Source organism: Marmota marmota, unplaced genomic scaffold, assembly GCF_001458135.2.
Source record: "Marmota marmota marmota unplaced genomic scaffold, marMar, whole genome shotgun sequence".
NCBI lineage: Eukaryota > Metazoa > Chordata > Mammalia > Rodentia > Sciuridae > Marmota > Marmota marmota.
In genome coordinates, this window is record NW_026000082.1 from 40,352,543 (window position 1) to 40,368,608 (window position 16,066).

Sequence of the window (16,066 nt, forward strand, 5' to 3'; positions counted from 1 at the left end):
CGCTGCTGCCGGGGCCGCTTGGCTTTCGGAGCCGGAAGTGCCCTTAGAAATCTGGCGGGTGGCAGGTGGGGAAACTGAGCCCCGCCGAACACCCAGGCGTCCCCAGGCGACCCAGCGCCCTGCCGATCCTTTAGGGGTCACCCAACCGCCCCCTGGATGAATGCACGTGGCTGGGCTGGGCGCGGGAGGAAGGGGCCCACACAAGGTCACGCCGTTGCTGGGCTTCTCTGACCTCGCCGGCCCCTCGGCGCCCTGGGGAGCGAGGCCGCTGGTGCAGCCCCTGGGCCCACAGCGGACCCCAAACCGAGAATTCCAAGAGGGTCCGAGGAGCCTGGAGAAATGCCCAGGTCCCCAGTATCAGGGGGCGTGGCTTCTCGCCCCGTGGCCTGCAGTTATATGAAGGAGGGAAATGACTGTTACTGACTTTGCATTTTATAGCTGGGTAAACTGAGTCAGGGAAAGAAAAGCGATTTCTCCAGGACCACGCGACTAAGATAGAGACGAGGATAAGAACCCGGCTTACCTGCTCCAGAGCTTGAGCCGCGGTTGGGCACAGAACTGGTCTGTCCAGTGTCCAGTCAGTGCCCTCCCCTGAAGGCACACTAGTTGGTAGAGCCTGGCTATCCCGGTCTCGGTCTAGAGACTACTGTCTCTAGGGAATGTTTTGCTTCTCTTTGCCTGAAGTGTTCATTACACTGCAGAAAACAGGAAAACGCTTTAAACTTCCAGGACATCCATTCCTTCATTCATTCACCAGATATTTATTGAGTACCTACTATGTATCAGTTTGTGCACTGCTTAGGCACTTAGGATATGGCAGTGAACAAAACGAGTCCTGTGCTCAGGAGCACACTCCAGAGGGTGAGATAAAACACCTCCCTTCATTCTGGGGAGGGACAGCTGGGCAGAGAGGAGAGACCATGGGAACCTTCCCAACTAAAGAGGGTTATACAAAGAGGGCAGGAGATGGAGCCTCCCTCAGGGGTGGTAGAACAGCATCAAGCCCTCTGAGCCTTAGGCCTTCAAAGGTCTTTTTCCAGCTGCTTCTACCAGCCTGAGCTTTCCCCCTCCCCAGAGATTTGGAGGGTGGGGGAGTGAGTGGAGAGTGGTCCAAAGGGAGCACTACAGGGCTTGGAGACTTGAGCTGCAGATCTGGTGCTGCCACCTCCGAGCTGTGTGACCTTGGGTATCTTCCTATACCTCTCTGGATCTCTGTTTTCTTATACAATGGGGATCATAATACTTCCTAACATCAAGATGCTTTGTAAATGACGGCGCTCAGGGCAAAGTGTGGCCTCTGTCAGATGTAAGCAAGGTGTGTGGCATATTCCTTTCTTCCCTTCTTTCTTTCTTGTGATGGGGATGGAGCTGAGGGCCGTGTGCACCCTAAGCAGGTGCCCTGCCTCTGAGCGACACCTCTGGCCTAAGCAAGGGTGTATTTCTTTAGAGACTCGGGTGACTCGATTACCTGTTGCTGCTCCCAGGAAAGAAACGTTAGAGGCAGAGGTGGGGGTGGCTGAGTTCCAGGTGAGGAGGCCGAGCTCCCTCCTGGCTCCAGAAACGGACACCCATCCCCCCCCCACTCCCCCGCATTTCAGCACTGTCACCCTGCAGCCTGGTTTAGCTGCAGACAGGCAGGCTCAGCTCCTGGCCTGGGACTTCCTGAGGGTCTTAAGCAAGACGACCTCTCTGGAGCGCCTCAGGAACCTCATTTGTAAAACACCTGTCCACAAGGTTGTCCTGAGGATCAAAGGACCTAAACGCACCAAAGGCACAGGGCAGTGTCTGGTGCTCTGGGAATGACTTTAGACCCAAGGTCCCCAGAGTGGTGGGGTGGGCGCAGTTGACCACTTGGGTTGCCACAACTCATTCGGTGCTTCCCATGAAGGTTGGAACCCAGAGAATTTCTTTTAAGCCTGAAACCATCTCTCTGGTCAGGGGCAGGGTACCACAGGGCTACAGATATGGCACATAAGGGACCTGAGGAATGTCATTTGGTGGTGGATTATCAAGGCCTTTCATTCCTCCTGGCTGTTTTGTAAACACTGCTGTGTTGTAAACTGCAGATGCGGGGGCGGGGCGGGTCTTCCTGTCTTGAATGTGTCACCACAGACAGCAGGGGCTGCAATGGGAATCCACCCCCCCCACCTTAGCTGCTCTGTACCTGGCAGCCAGACCTGTGTGGCTGTGCCACCTAGTGCCTAAAACCCCACGTGGCTTCCTGATTACTTAGAAGAAAAGAGCAAAGTCCTGTAACATGGACCATAAGGCCTGCAGTCATGCCTGGCCACCGCCTCCAGCCCACCTCCGAGCACTTACCAACAGCACTCTCTGTCCTGCCTCCCCAGGGCCTTCACAGGGGCTTCTCCTTATCTCTTTTCCCAATAAACACCTCCTCATTCCTTAGATTTTAGCTCAACCCAAATTTACAGGCCACTAATGCAGGAAGATCTGAAGAGGTTGAACCCAGGGTGGAATTTTACATTCATTGCTGGGATTGATGTCTGGCTGTCCCTTGGACACCAGCCCGTGACTTCCAGGAATGGGTTTGAGTTTGCTAAGTAGATGCTCAGGGATGAAACCCATCTGCGGGGAGCGGGGACCTGTCTTTATATAAAACTACTGTCCTTCAAAAAACTACGGGGAGCCATTTCTCAGGCGTGATGGTGCGGCATTGATTCACTCAGCACCCAGGGACTGAGCACCTTCTCTGCCAGGTGCTGTCCCAGGGCCAGCTGGACAATCCAAGGCACCACAGCCCCCTCAGTGAAGTGAGGAAGAACTTGAGGTCTGAGTCACACAGGCCTAGCACACGCATGGGGGGACTGCCACTTGTCAGCGGTGGGACCTCCACTTTGGTGAGCTTCAGTTTTGTCCCATACACAATGGGGACAGGTGTCTCTTCCAAATAGGATCATGAGAATAGGTGCCACTTGGACATAGGGACCCCGCATGGGCTGGAGCCACGGAGTGCGCTTGGGCTGAGGGTAGCTGGAAGGCCACCCACAAGGCCATCACTACCATGCTGGGCTGGCCAAGGAGAGGCATGTGAGCCAGGGGACAGCTGGGACCAGGGAGATTCATCAAATTTACTGGTTTTCAAATGGTGTTTGAAGTCTTTGGGGCCACCCCAGGATGTAAACTTGACCAAAACAAAGCAAGTGCCAGGGGACTCAAGGTGGCTGCCTCAGGCTAAGACCCAGGCTCAGGTTTAAATACCACATTACCTGTCCAGTGACCTTGACCTCAAGACCTCTCTGTCCCCACCTGTAAAATGGGGATAGTAGCACCTGCCCTCAAATGATTGCTGAAAGGAAAGGAGGTAAAGCTTCAAAGACACAGCAGGTGGCTAACAGCCACCAAGATTTTTTAATTGTGATGACAATACGTTCCATGTAATTTACCTGGACAAGGGTTTTCTGTGTGCAGTTCCCCAGTATTAAGTATACTCACCCCATTGTGCTCCAGGTCTCCAGAACTCTTGGATTTCAGACCTGAAACTCCAAACCCATTAAGTGACAGCCCCCGGCTCCCCGTCCCTGTCCCCCCATAGCCACCTTTCTCCCGCCTGCCTCGGGGATTCCATCACTCTAGGTACTGGACCTGGTGTGACCATGTCAGTTCTGTCTTTTTCCATTGGTGTATTTCATAAGGTCCTCACTCATAATAGACCAGGTTGGAATTCCCTGCCTTTTTCAGGGTTGAATGATGTTCCATTGTGTCTGTGCCTCGTTTTATGTATCCACTCACAGCCACAAGCACCTGGCTGCCTCTGCCTCTCGGCCCTGGTGCCTGCCGCCTGAACGTGGTGGGTGAATACCTTTTGATCACCTGCCTTCAGTCCTTTTGAAAGTGAATCCAGAAGTGGTGTCGCAGGATCACTGACTGTTGTAATTGGTAGGGGGGTGGGTGCCGGGGGCTCTACACCCCCTCTCGTCCCCCAGGATCAGAGAAGACCCTGGGGCTCCACAGAGCAGTTTGAAAATCAATAGGTCCAGCAATCGTCACAGTTTATCATTCCCTCTCTTCTTCCCCTGGCAAATGTGCCTCTTAGATAATTTTTCGGTTATCTCAAGTGGAAACCACCCTTCATTCAGCAAATGTTCCTCAGTGCCCGCTGTCCTTGAACACGTAGTGGGCAGAGGTCATAAGCCATGAGCAAAGACCAGTAAATGGTTTCATGGGTCAGACTGTGACAGGTGGTGGGGACACGGCAAAGCCATGGGCAAGGGGTGGGACAGGAAGCTGGGGGCCCAATGGCTTAGTGAAGTCCTGCAGGGACTCTCCATGTGACCTGGGAGCAGCCAGTGCATAGGCCGTGATACCCGTGCCTAGTGGGGTCAGGGTGCCATGGCTGGAACAGGCACGAGAGGGCCAGGGCTCACGGGGTCAGCCGTGGCCCTGCTGCCTTGGCGAGGGCTTCGGCTGGGCGAGAGGATTGCTGGGGGGTTTGCAGCAGAAGAGGGGCGTGGCCCCATGTGGTCTGAGATGGCACTCCCCTGATGTGACACGATGCATGACGAGGGCTGAGGGCAGGGGACCAGAGAGGGGACCCGTGTGACCCACAGGAGTGATGCAGTGGCCTGTGCCAGGCGCGCCCGAGGGAAGAAGGCAGCCTGGGCGTCCACCCTGATGGCAGCAGCCAGGTCGCTGTCCCGTGCTACCCTCCTGCCCACTGCCCAGGCTGCTGAAGTGAGGTGACAACCCTCCTTCTGGGTCAGCATCTCTTTTCCTGCTTGTACCATGTGATTGTCTGGGTTCTTCTGGGCCGGAACCGTTGCCATGGAGACCTCCAGAGACGCCTGGCTGACTGACATCTGGCTTCCCGCCTGACTTCCAGATAGAAGTGCGGGATGAGCGGGTTTCTCTCCTACGGTGCTGTGTGTATTTTACCTTCCAACTCCCATCTAGGGTTTCTGGCCTGAGGACGGCACTGTAGCTCAGCACCTCAGCTGGGATTTCTTTTTTTAATTTATCAATTTATTCTAATTTGTTATGCATGACGGCAGAATGCATTTCAGTTCATAGTACACATGTAGAGCACCGTTTTTCATTTCATTGTACATAGAGTCACACCATTCATGTCCTCATACATGTACCTAGGGTAATGACGTCCATGCCATTCTACCATCCTTTCTACCCCCATGCCCCCTCCCTTCCCCTCCTTCCCCTTCGCCCTATCCAAAGTTCCTCCATTCCTCCCATGCTCCCTGCCCCGATCCCCATTATGGATCAGCATCCACATATCAGAGAAAACATGGGGCCTTTGGTTTTTGGGGATTGGTTTACTTTACTTAGCATTATATTCTCCAGCTCCATCCATTTACTTGAAAATGCCATGATTTTATTCTCTGTTAATGCTGAGTAATATTCCATTGTGTATATATGCCACAGTTTTTTTTTATCCATTCATCTATTGAAGGCCGTCTAGGTTGGATCCACAATTTAGCTCTCGTGAACTGTGCTGCTGTAAACATTGATGTGGCTGCGTCTCTGCAGTAGGCTCTTCTTAAGTCCTTTGGGTATAGACCAAGGAGTGGGATAGCTGGGTCAAATGGTGGTTCCATTCCCAGTTTTCCAAGGAATCCTCATACTTCTTTCCATATTGGTTGCACAAATTTGCAGTCCTAACAGCAACGTGTGAGTGTGCCTTTTTCCCCACATCCTCGCCAATGCTTATTGTCGTCTGTATTCTTGATAACTGCCCTTCTGAGTGGAGTGAGATGAAATCTTAGAGTAGTTTTGATTTGCATTTCTCTAATTTCTAGAGATGTTGAACATTTTTTCACATATTTGTTGATTGATTGTATATCTTCTTCTGAGAAGTGTTTGTTCAGCTTCTTGGCCCCTTTATTGATTGGATTATTTGGTGTTTTTTTGAGTTCTTTATATACCCTAGAGAACAGTGCTCTATCTGATGTGCGTGTGGTAAAGATTTGCTCCCATTCTGTAGGCTCTCTCTTCACCTCACTGATGGTTTCTTGTACTGAGAAGAAGCTTTTCAGTTTGAATCCATCTCATTTATTAATTGTTGATTTTATTTCCTTCACTATAGGTGTCTTGTTAAGGAAGTCAGGGCCTAATTCAACATGATGAAGATTTGGGCCTACTTTGTCTTCCATTAAGCTCAGGGTCTCTGGTCTAATTTCTAGGTCCTTGATCCACTTTGAGTTGAGTTCTGTGCATGGTTAGAGACAGGGGCTTAATTTCATTTTGCTGCATGAGTATTTCCAGTTTTCCCAGCACCATTTGTTGAAGAGGCTATCTTTTCTCCAACGTATGTTTTTGGAGCCTTTGTCCAAAATAGTATGAGATAACTATATATGTGGGTTAGTCTCTGTGCCCTCTATTCTGTACCATTGGTCTACAAGTCTATTTTGGTGCCAGTACCATGCTGTTTTTGTTACTATTGCTCTGTAGTATATAGTTTAAGGTCTGGTATAGTGATGCCACCTGATTCGCTCTTCTTGCTAAGGATTGCTTTGACTATTCTGGGTCTCTTATTTTTCCAGATGAATTTCATGACTGCTTTTTCTATTTCTATGGGGAATGCCATTGGGATTTTGACTGGAATTGCGTTAAATCTGTGTAGTGCTTTTGTTAGTATGATCATTTTGACAATATCAATTCTGCCTATGTAAGAACAAGGGAGATCTTTCCATCTTCTAAGATTTTCTTTAATTTCTTTCTCTAGCATTCTGAGGTTTTCATTGTAGAGGTCTTTCACCTCTTTCATTAAAGTTGATTCCCAAGTGTTTTTGGTTTTTTTTTTTTTTTTTTTTTGAGGCTATTGTAAATAGGATGTTGATTGTATATCCTGCTACTTTGCTGAATTCGTTTACTAGTTCTACAAGTTTTCTGGTGGAGTTTTTTTGTATCCTCTATGTATAGGATCATGTTGTCAGCAAATAGTGATGGTTTGGGTTCTTCTTTTCCTATCCATATCCCTTTAACTTCTTTTGTCTGTCCAATGGCTCTGGCTAGAGTTTCAAGAACTATGTTAAATAGCAGTGGTGAGAGAGGGCATCCCTGTCTTGTTCCAGTTTTTAGAAGGAAGGCTTCCAATTTTTCTCCATTTAGAATGATGTTGGCCTTGAGCTTAGCATAGACAGCTGTTACAGTATTGAGATATCCCTAGTTTTTCTAGTGTTTTGAACATAAAGGGGTGCTGTATTTTGTCAAATGCTCTTTCTGCATCTATTGAGGTGATCATATGATTCTTATTTTTAAGTCTATTGATGTGATGAATTACATTTATTGACTTTCGTTTGTTGAACCAATCTTGCATCCCTGGGATAAAACTCACTTGACCGTGACCCACTAGGTTTTTAATGTTTTTGTATTTGATTTGCCAGAATTTTATTGAAAATTTTTGCATCTACCTTCATTAGAGATATTGGTCCGAAGTTTTCTTTCTTTGATGTGTCTTTGTCTGATTTTGGAATCACGGTAACATTGGCTTCATAGAATGAGTTTGGAAGTGCTCCCTCTTTTTCTATTTCATGGAATAATTTGAGGAGTATTGGTATTGGTTCTTCTTTGAAGGTCTTGCAGAACTCAGCTGTGTATCCATCTGGTCCTGGGCTTTTCTTGGTTGGTAGGCTTCTGATGGCGTCTTCTATTTCGTTGCTTGATATTGGTCTGTTTAACTTGTGTATATCATCCTGATTCCATTTGGGCAAATCATATGACTGTAGAAATTTGTCGATGCTTTTGATATTTTTTATTTTATTGGAATACAAATTTTCAAAATAATTTCTAATTATGTTCTGTATTTCTGTAGTGTTTGTTGTGATATTTCCTTTTTCATCGTGGATGTTAGTAATTTGAGTTTCCTTGCTCCTCTTTGTTAGCAGAGGAAGGTTAAGGGTTTATCAATGGCTAAGGGTTTATCAATTTTAATTTTTTTTCAAACAACTGACTTTTTGTTTTGTTATTTTTCTTTTCAATATTCAGCTGAGATTTCTTTAGCTAAATGCTTTTCCTTATCCTTACCTCGAAACAACTGATCTTCTACCTGCCCAAGACACAGGAGCCATCTCTCTATTAGTTATTTGACCGCACTGCAGAATCGTGTTAAAATTCAACTGTGACCAGAAATAGGAGAGAAGGAGGAACATTACCTCGCCACACACAGACCATTCACATTTGACCTTGATCTGCACCAACTGCTGGGGGGTGTGGAGGAGGCCACAGCTGGAAAAACGAGTTCATGCTTGCGTGCGATCCTCTGAAGACCTAGGTCAGGCAGACTTAAGCATAATTTCAGCGATTTTTCAAGGACAATATTGACTTTATTTGGTTGCCTCCTCCACGCTGAGTTGAGTATTTTTCATCTGCTGCAAAGAGATCCCGCTGGTTGCCCACAACGCGGCATCTGTCCCCGAGTTCCTCCACGGGAGTTTTGGAGTGAGGTCAGGGGTTGTGGAATGTCACCCCCGGGACTGACAAAAGATTTGGTCAGCGATTTCTTTGGTGGTGGATGTGACTCACTAAACAAAGGTCATAACTGTAGAGCTACAGAATGAGGCGGTTCTGTTCCAGAACATTCCTTGTCCACCCCAGTCTGGGCTGTGCTGTCCAGCCATGGTTTGGGGCCCTGGAGCCACCCTTGGGTAATTCCAGACTCTTGGCCCTTGTTGCGTGTCCCTTCCTGTCACGGAGATGGAACCTTCCAAGACACTGAGGCACCGCGAAGACCCCTTCTTCAAACCCTGATTCTTGCAATCAAATCAGAATGATTGCAGACATGTCCCTCAGATTAGCGGGAATGAGTTTATAAAGGGACAGGGGAAAGGGGACACTCACAGTGCCTGGGTGGGGACAAGACAGAGTGGCTCCTCTCGTAAAGGAGAGGGACAACATGCGTCTCCTGCACTCACTCCACTTTTATTGGGAATCCCAGAGAAGTTTCCAGAGAGTCCCGTCCAGGTCCGCCTTCTGACTTTTGACGGACAGCAGGGTGACATCAGGCTTTCAAGTCCCCACTATCATGGCAACTGTAGGTCACCTTGGCCCATGCTGACTGTTTCTAACTGGATTCTTTCTTTTTCTTTTTTTGGGGTACCAGGGGGATTGAACTCAGGAGCACTGGACCACTAAGCCACATCCCCAGCCCGTTTTTAAATTAGAGACAGGATGTCACTGAGTTGATTAGCCAGCCTCTCTAAATTGCTGAGGCTGGCTTTGAACTGATGATCCTCCTGCCTCCGCCTCCTGAGCTGCTGGGATCACAGGCCTATGCCACTGTGCCCAGCCTCTAATCGGATTTTTTTTTTTTAATTAGCTACACATGACATTACAATGATCTTGGCAGTTCATACATTTGAAACAATTGGGGTATAAGTTCTCATTTTTCTGATTGTACAGATTGCAGAATCACACTGGTCCTAGAGTCACGTATATACATACAGCAATCATAATGTCTACTCTATTCTGCCGCCCTTCCTATCTCTAATTGGATTCTTAACCATACATTCCTACAGATTTTAAGATTAGGAGGAACCACCCTTGTCTCCCAGAGTTTCAGGAACTGGTCACAGAAGTCTCCTTCAGGATAACTCGGGGTTTTCCTCCTATCAGCATGACCTTGGGGCTGCATTTCTCCTGCAGTGAGCACATAGTTTGCTGAGAAATGGGCCATACATCCTGTCCGCTTAGGCCAGTCAGGGCTGCAAGTCAGTTGCTTCTTGAAAAGAGTGCACATGGGGTCAGCACAGCGGGGCCATCGTATGGAATTAATCTCTTAACTTCGTGTTCCCACATCCTCATCTGTCGGTCCCCTAACCTTCCCATCACAAGTTTGGCATGGGAATGGGTTCCTGCAGGGAGACAGCCATGGAAATCTAACGCTCGCTTAAACCTGAGAGCCACCCTGGGCCTTCACTCCTATAACCAGCGTTTTCTGAGCACCCTCTCTGGTAGGCACGTAGCTGGGCACCAGAACACAGGTGTGGATGACATCTGTGCACCCAGGCTAAGCCAGGTGCGCTGTTGAGGCCCAGCTCTGGCACTTGGTGAATGGTCGGTGGGTGGGGGCTGCCTGCTTCCTGCCGAGAAAGGCCCCATGGAGGGACCCGCAGGGACAGAGGCCCAGAGGGGTGACGGCAGGGCAGGCTCTAGGCTAACCGGCTCCCTCTGCTGCAGGTTTCCTCCAGGCCCGGCGCCCTAGGGACCCACAGGCTGGTTTTTCTGGTTTGCTCCCCCAAGGCGATTTGCACCTTTTTCTGAAGAACCATCCAGAAGCTGAACAGCCTGCCTTTGGACTCACAGAGAGGGGAGGCCCACGGTTGCTTCTCGAAACCTCAGTAAGTATCTCTTAAGGTTTCTTTCTCCTTCAGACCCCTGGCCATTGTTTAAGTGTCTTATTTCAGAGCTTGGGGGTTTGCTCTGTGCTGTCCCTCGCTGGCTCCCGGAGGGAAGTCCTCTGTCCTTCTGGTCTTCGTCCCCAGCATGTAGCAAGGTGCCTGGTGCCAGGCCATGTTTATTAAATTAATAATGTGTTAATTCGCCACGGCGGTAAGTATTTATTGGTGATTTACTTAGACTTTCAGAAAATATGTGTAAAATTCTGCACAGACATCCTACTATTTTTTTTTAACTTTTATTTTTTAAATTAGTATCGACTCAGGAAGTTGTAGAAATAGGACCTGGAGGGCCCACCTGCCCTGTGTTCCCAGCACAACTTGTCACCTTCACAGATAAGTCTGAACACTTTGCCTGGGTGTCTGGGCCCCCAGGGCGTGACCCTGGGCACGCCCCCTTCTTCCCCGTCTCCTCCATGCCTATCCACTGTCCACGCCCTGGTTGTGCTGGACATCTTTTTGGTTCTTCAAGAGCGCAGCTTCTTCCACTCTGGGTCCTGCTGCTGCTTCCCCTCTGCCCAGAACACACCCTTCCTGCTCCCCGCGCCCTGTCAGGCTCTCTCCTGCCTGTCCCCTTCCCCAGGAGCCAATGTGGGGCCTGAGCGCCCCTCTGGGCCCCTCCACCTCCTGGGTCACAGCGTTTATCCCACTGGTCTGTCATCTCCCCTGGAGCCCCCTCCTCCCTCCGTCCACCCAGGGCCACCTCCCCATCCCCCTGGAGGCCTGGGCAGGAAGGAATGCCACCCTGCCCCTGCAGGCAGTGGTCACCGCCTCCTGTGGCTGCACTTCAGTCCCCCCCCGCCCCGCCCGCCCTGATTCTTCCTGCCTGATGTTCCCTTGTCCACAGGGGCTGTGGAGACCCCGATCCTGCAGCCACACCTCCACCACTTCCCACCTCTGTGACAGTGACCGAGTGACTAATTTCCTGTTCCACTAGGTGTTGGTGTGCTGTTGCCTGTCTCCCACCAGAAAAGCCCCTGGAGAGCAGGGACTGGTCAGCGTTAGTGGTCCCTGACCCGCCCGAGGCCAGGCCAGGCCTTGCACATGGCGTGCTCTCCCCTCCGTTCCTCCAACAGGCCTCTGCCAGACGCCTGCGGTGCCCCAGGCTGCCCGGGAAGCTGGGGGAACACATAGAACAGGGCGATGGCACAGAGGGGCAGAGATGCTTTAGCTGGGGGGTCAGGAAGGGCCTGTCAGGGGAGACAGCTTTCAGGCTGAGCCCAGATGTGGAGGTCAGGGAACAGCAGGCCAGAGGCTCAGGGGAGGAGACCAGCTTGCACACTGAAGAGCAGAAAGACCGCCAGCGTGACCGGACAGGCGTGGGGGGCTGAGGTGGAGGCCTGGGCAGCTGAGGCCAGTCGGAGCAGGTTTCCTAGGCCTGCCCTGCTGGGAAGACTTTGGCAGCCTCTAAGCAGGGGCGTGGCTAGACTAATAGATATGACAGAAAGGTCGTTTGGGCTACTGTGGGGGAATGCATTGCGGGAGGCCTCGAGTGTAGTGTGTGTGGAATGGATTCAGCCTGAGCTGAGCTTTTTGTGTGCTAAGCATGTCCCGGTGTCCCCTGAGCGAGCCAGGTCATACTTCTCCAATGGAAGGCTGTTTTTTTCTTGAACCAAGAACTGACATGGGGCTCCCCAGACACCAGCCTGAGAAAACATCAGCCCCGGCTCCTCTAGGTAATTGGTGCAATTACCACAGCCCTAGGTGGTCCATGCAGGGGCATCGCTCAGGGGAGCGCAAATTGCTGAGTGTGCTGACATTATGCTGCTGTCACACTCATTGTGGCCTCAGCACGTGGCTCATGGTGTCCCCTTTCTCCACCACCATGCTGTGGGCTGATCCTCCAATCAGGGAAATCCACACTTTATCCCAGGCTTGAGTTTCCTGGACCAAGCCATTGGAAATCAGTTTTGCAGGTTGACTTCCAGCGTCTCCACTGGAAATAGAAAGGAAAGATCGCTGCGCTCACGTAGAGGAAGGAACTCGAGGTCTAAAGTCAGAAGGCTGATTTGGATCTCATCAATTTCTCACTGTGTAACTTTGGGAAAATGGCTTGACCTCTCTGGGCCTGTTCCTCACTCGAAGGAGGAAATCATGTTCGTCTGTGCCCTGCTCACCCTTGCCTGGCACTAGTGAGAATTAAATGGACTGGAAAGTGCTTGGCAAACGGTTACTTGCTGTAAAAAGGAATGTTGATTTGTGGCTTTCAGTGACCTCTGAATTATTTTGAAAACCAATGAAATATTAGTTATTTGTCTAAAGAAGTCCTCTATACAAGTAATATTTTGAGAACAAAAAAACAAAAAATGCCATTGCTCAGCTGGGCGGCAACAAAGTTAGGGACCCAGAACGGCGTGGGGTGTGGTTGTTAGACAAGAAAGCTCTTGTCAATGGGACAACCATTCAAAACAGGAGGTGGCGGGACAGGAGCTCTGGCGTGGCTCTGTCAGGCCACCGTTTGCTGGCTGTGTGACCTGGGTCCAGTTATCTCTCCTCTGCCCCTGTTTCCTCCCTTGGCAGATGGCCTCAGCACACTGAGACAATGTGTGTGACATCACATCCCCGGGCTGGGGTGAGCTCAGTGTGCAGTGGCTGCAGAAAGAAACAAAACCACAGCCGGCCAGCTTCGGTTGTTATTCCTCGTGTTAGGCACCAACTGAACAGTTCATTTATTTGTTTGATTCTTTTTTTTTTTTTTTCAATTGGTACCAAGGATTGAACTCGGGGCACTCAACCACTGAGCCACATCCCCAGCCCTTTTTTATATTTTATTAGAGACAGGGTCTCCCTGAGTTGCTTAGGGCCTCGCTAAGCTGCTGAGGCTGGCTTTGAACTCGTGACCCTCCTGCCTCAGCCTCCCGAGCCACTGGGACTATAGGCGTGTGCCACCGCGCCCAGCCCACATGGCTTCACTCATCAAGCAGGAGCCCCATGCCCGGCTGTGTTCCGAGCATTCTGCGAGCGCCAGCGCACATGGGTTGTCATCTGCTGCTCATAGCTCCTCCAGGGAGCTGTGCCTGGTTCCATTTGAAGGCAAATAAATTTAAGTGAGAGAGGTGGGCTGCCAGGGTCCCTGTCTACCAGGGGGAGGTGCTGCATTCACACCCAGGGCTGTCTGGCCTAGCCTGTGCCTTCCCTCGCAGCTCAGTGACTGTTAAATATAATTACACCCATGACCACCACCCGGTCGAGATAGAGAACCGTCCCTCACCCAGAAGCCTCTGCGTGTCCCTGATGGTCAGAGCTCCCGGGAGGCCCACTTTTGAGTTCGCATGGCTTTCTTTTTCCTAATCACTTCCAGGACTTGTTTGCACCCCACGGACACAAATCCCTATTGATGCACCTTTTGAAGATCCCCCACGGTGGGGGGGGCAGTGTCACCCTCTTGAAGGTGACGAACAGAACTTCTCTGCTCTGACAAAGTCTAATGATCAATCTTTTCCTTTACGGCTTATGATTTTTGTGTCCCCTCCCAGTGGCCCTTGCCCCCCTGGAAGCACTTCTCACAGGCTCTTCTCCTGCAGGGCTGGGAATGGCCGCATGGACCAGGCCAGGCTCCAGGCAGCCCCCGGTGGCAGAGCCTGCTGCAGAGGAGCCGCATCCGCCCCTGGGCCGCGAGCTGACTGAGGCCAACCGCTTCGCCTATGCCGCCCTCTGTGGCATCTCCCTGTCCCAGCTCTTCCCAGAACCTGAGCAGAGGTGAGTTCAGTGTCACCAAGGGAAGGCCTCGCTGCTTCCAGTGATTGACAGCGAGCAGCCTGGCAGGTCCTGGGGCCTTACAGGGAGCTAGTGGTGTCCTCGCCTCGAAGGGACCCGCGGTCACACCCCTCACTCAATTATCCACTCACCCGCAACTTCCCCAGCCATTTTTTAGCACCTACTGTGCGCCAGCTACTTGGAAGACATATGCAAATAGAATGAATGGAACCAGCACCGTCTTCCCTGAGGAGGTCACAGTCCATGGGGCACAGATCTACTCACTCATGACCTGTGCATTTGGTGAGCGCCATCTCCGTGTGGGAAATGGGAGCACAAGGCCTGGCTGCTGCCCCCAAGGTGCTTACACACAGTGGGGCGACCACCTGGCCGATGTGGCAGTGGCAGACAGACATGAGAAGTGCCATGACAGGCTCAGTCAGGGTGTCGCAGGAGCAGAATTTCAGCTTGGAGAAGGTGTTGTATTTAATGTCAGTAGGAGGGCAGAGGGACACGGGGAGGCAGGAGTGGAGGTGGGAGCTGGTAGAGGTCAGGGGGAGGCAGAGACAGGAGGTTAACTGTGCCTTAAAGGCCCAGGCCAGGGGAGAGTGTAGGAGGCCAGAAACGTCGTGACAGGACAGGGAGCAGACTTTTGGGGACACAGGGACAAGTTCTTGATCTGACCCCCCCATACTTGGTGGCCCTCAGGAGTAGGCTGCTCGGGGCCTGAGCCGTCTCTCTTCTTTGCCTCTCCACTGGACTGAGCACTTGACCACATTCGTCTCCCTGGAGGTCACCTCCAGGAAGCCCTCCCAACCTGCCCTCACCTGCTCAGGCTGTGACCCTTTGCAGCCACCACACACAGCCCTGGAACTCTTCCAGACCCTCCACCCTCTGGTCAGAGCTCCTGGGGGTCAGGTGCCACCTTGCCCATCTCTGAGTCCCTGGACCCTGCACTCTGCTTGGTGTGGCCAAGACATCTAGTAAAAGCTGGTGAAGAGGAAAGCAGGTAACTGATAGCTTCATAACCAAGGAGGCATTCTGCGGGTGTTTGACTCAGATCTGGTTCAAATCTTGACTCTGCCACTGCCAGTTTCATGTGACCTGGAACAGGTTTTTTTAACCTTCCTGAACCGCAGTCTCTTCTCAGTGGAATGGTCATACCCATCCTGCAGGGTGATTACAAGGATTAAATGAGATGCTACAGGTAGAACAGACAACACAATGCCTAGCACATAGTAAGTGCTCAATAAATGGCAATGGTTGCTTGCTATCTCTGGTCTTACTTTTGTTGCCCCACTTTCCTGGAACTTATTCCTACCAGTCAGGGTATTTGGGCTGCAAGTAATAGGGTGCAGTACTAAAAGAAATTTAAATAAAGAGTAGGAGTTTTATTCTTCTCACTTAGCAAGAAGTCAAAAAATAGGTAGTTCCAGGATTGACATGGTACCTCAAAAGGTCTTTGGGGTTGACTTCTCTATAGTTCTCTTGGCCTTCCTCTCCTGATCACAAAATAGCTGCTTCAGCTCCATATATCACACCTTCATAGGACAAGGTTCAAGGCAGGAAGAAGGAGGGCGGGAAGAACTCTTTCCTAGCATACCTCAAGAAGGTTTCCTTTTGTGTCATTGGCTAGATTCAGTCACAAGCCTCAGCTACCAAGGGACCTGGGAACTAATAAAGGTGTCTGCCATCATGGGAGGTGGGTTCTGCTGGCCAGAAAGAAGGGGACGGGGAATTATGGCTGCAGAGAAACTACCAGCACCACCTGTGCCACCATCCGAGAGGGTGCTCGTGACGAGGGATGAGTCGATGGCCCCTGCTACCCATCTCAGAGCCGCTGCCCAGTGAGCCTCAGGTGTTCTCGTTGTTGATAATGAAGTACATGCACAGGCCTTGGGTTTGGCCCCCAGCTTTGCAAAAATAGCAATAATTAATAAGGCAGCCCCCTCCTCTGTCTGCAGGTTAGAAAACATCTCAGACGTTCTGTTCCCAAGCAAGCCTGT

At 50.8% G+C, this 16,066-nt stretch overlaps 1 protein-coding gene across 5 annotated transcripts in view; it reads left to right on the plus strand.

Annotated features, from left to right (window-relative positions):
• The window catches only part of Tmco4 (transmembrane and coiled-coil domains 4), a 76,894-nt gene that overhangs the window by 379 nt on the left and 60,449 nt on the right, over window positions 1–16,066 (plus strand). For 3 of the 5 annotated variants that reach the window (XM_048816213.1, XM_048816210.1, XM_015485603.2), the window contains exons 2-3: window positions 10,147–10,307; window positions 13,889–14,063. In XM_048816213.1, the coding sequence (XP_048672170.1) occupies window positions 13,897–14,063 (167 nt within the window). In that variant the 5' untranslated portion in view covers window positions 10,147–10,307; window positions 13,889–13,896. Of the gene's footprint in view, window positions 1–8,298; window positions 8,321–8,386; window positions 8,410–10,146; window positions 10,308–13,888; window positions 14,064–16,066 lie in introns of those variants that run through there. The other 2 variants (XM_048816211.1, XM_048816212.1) reach the window with 2 other exon arrangements.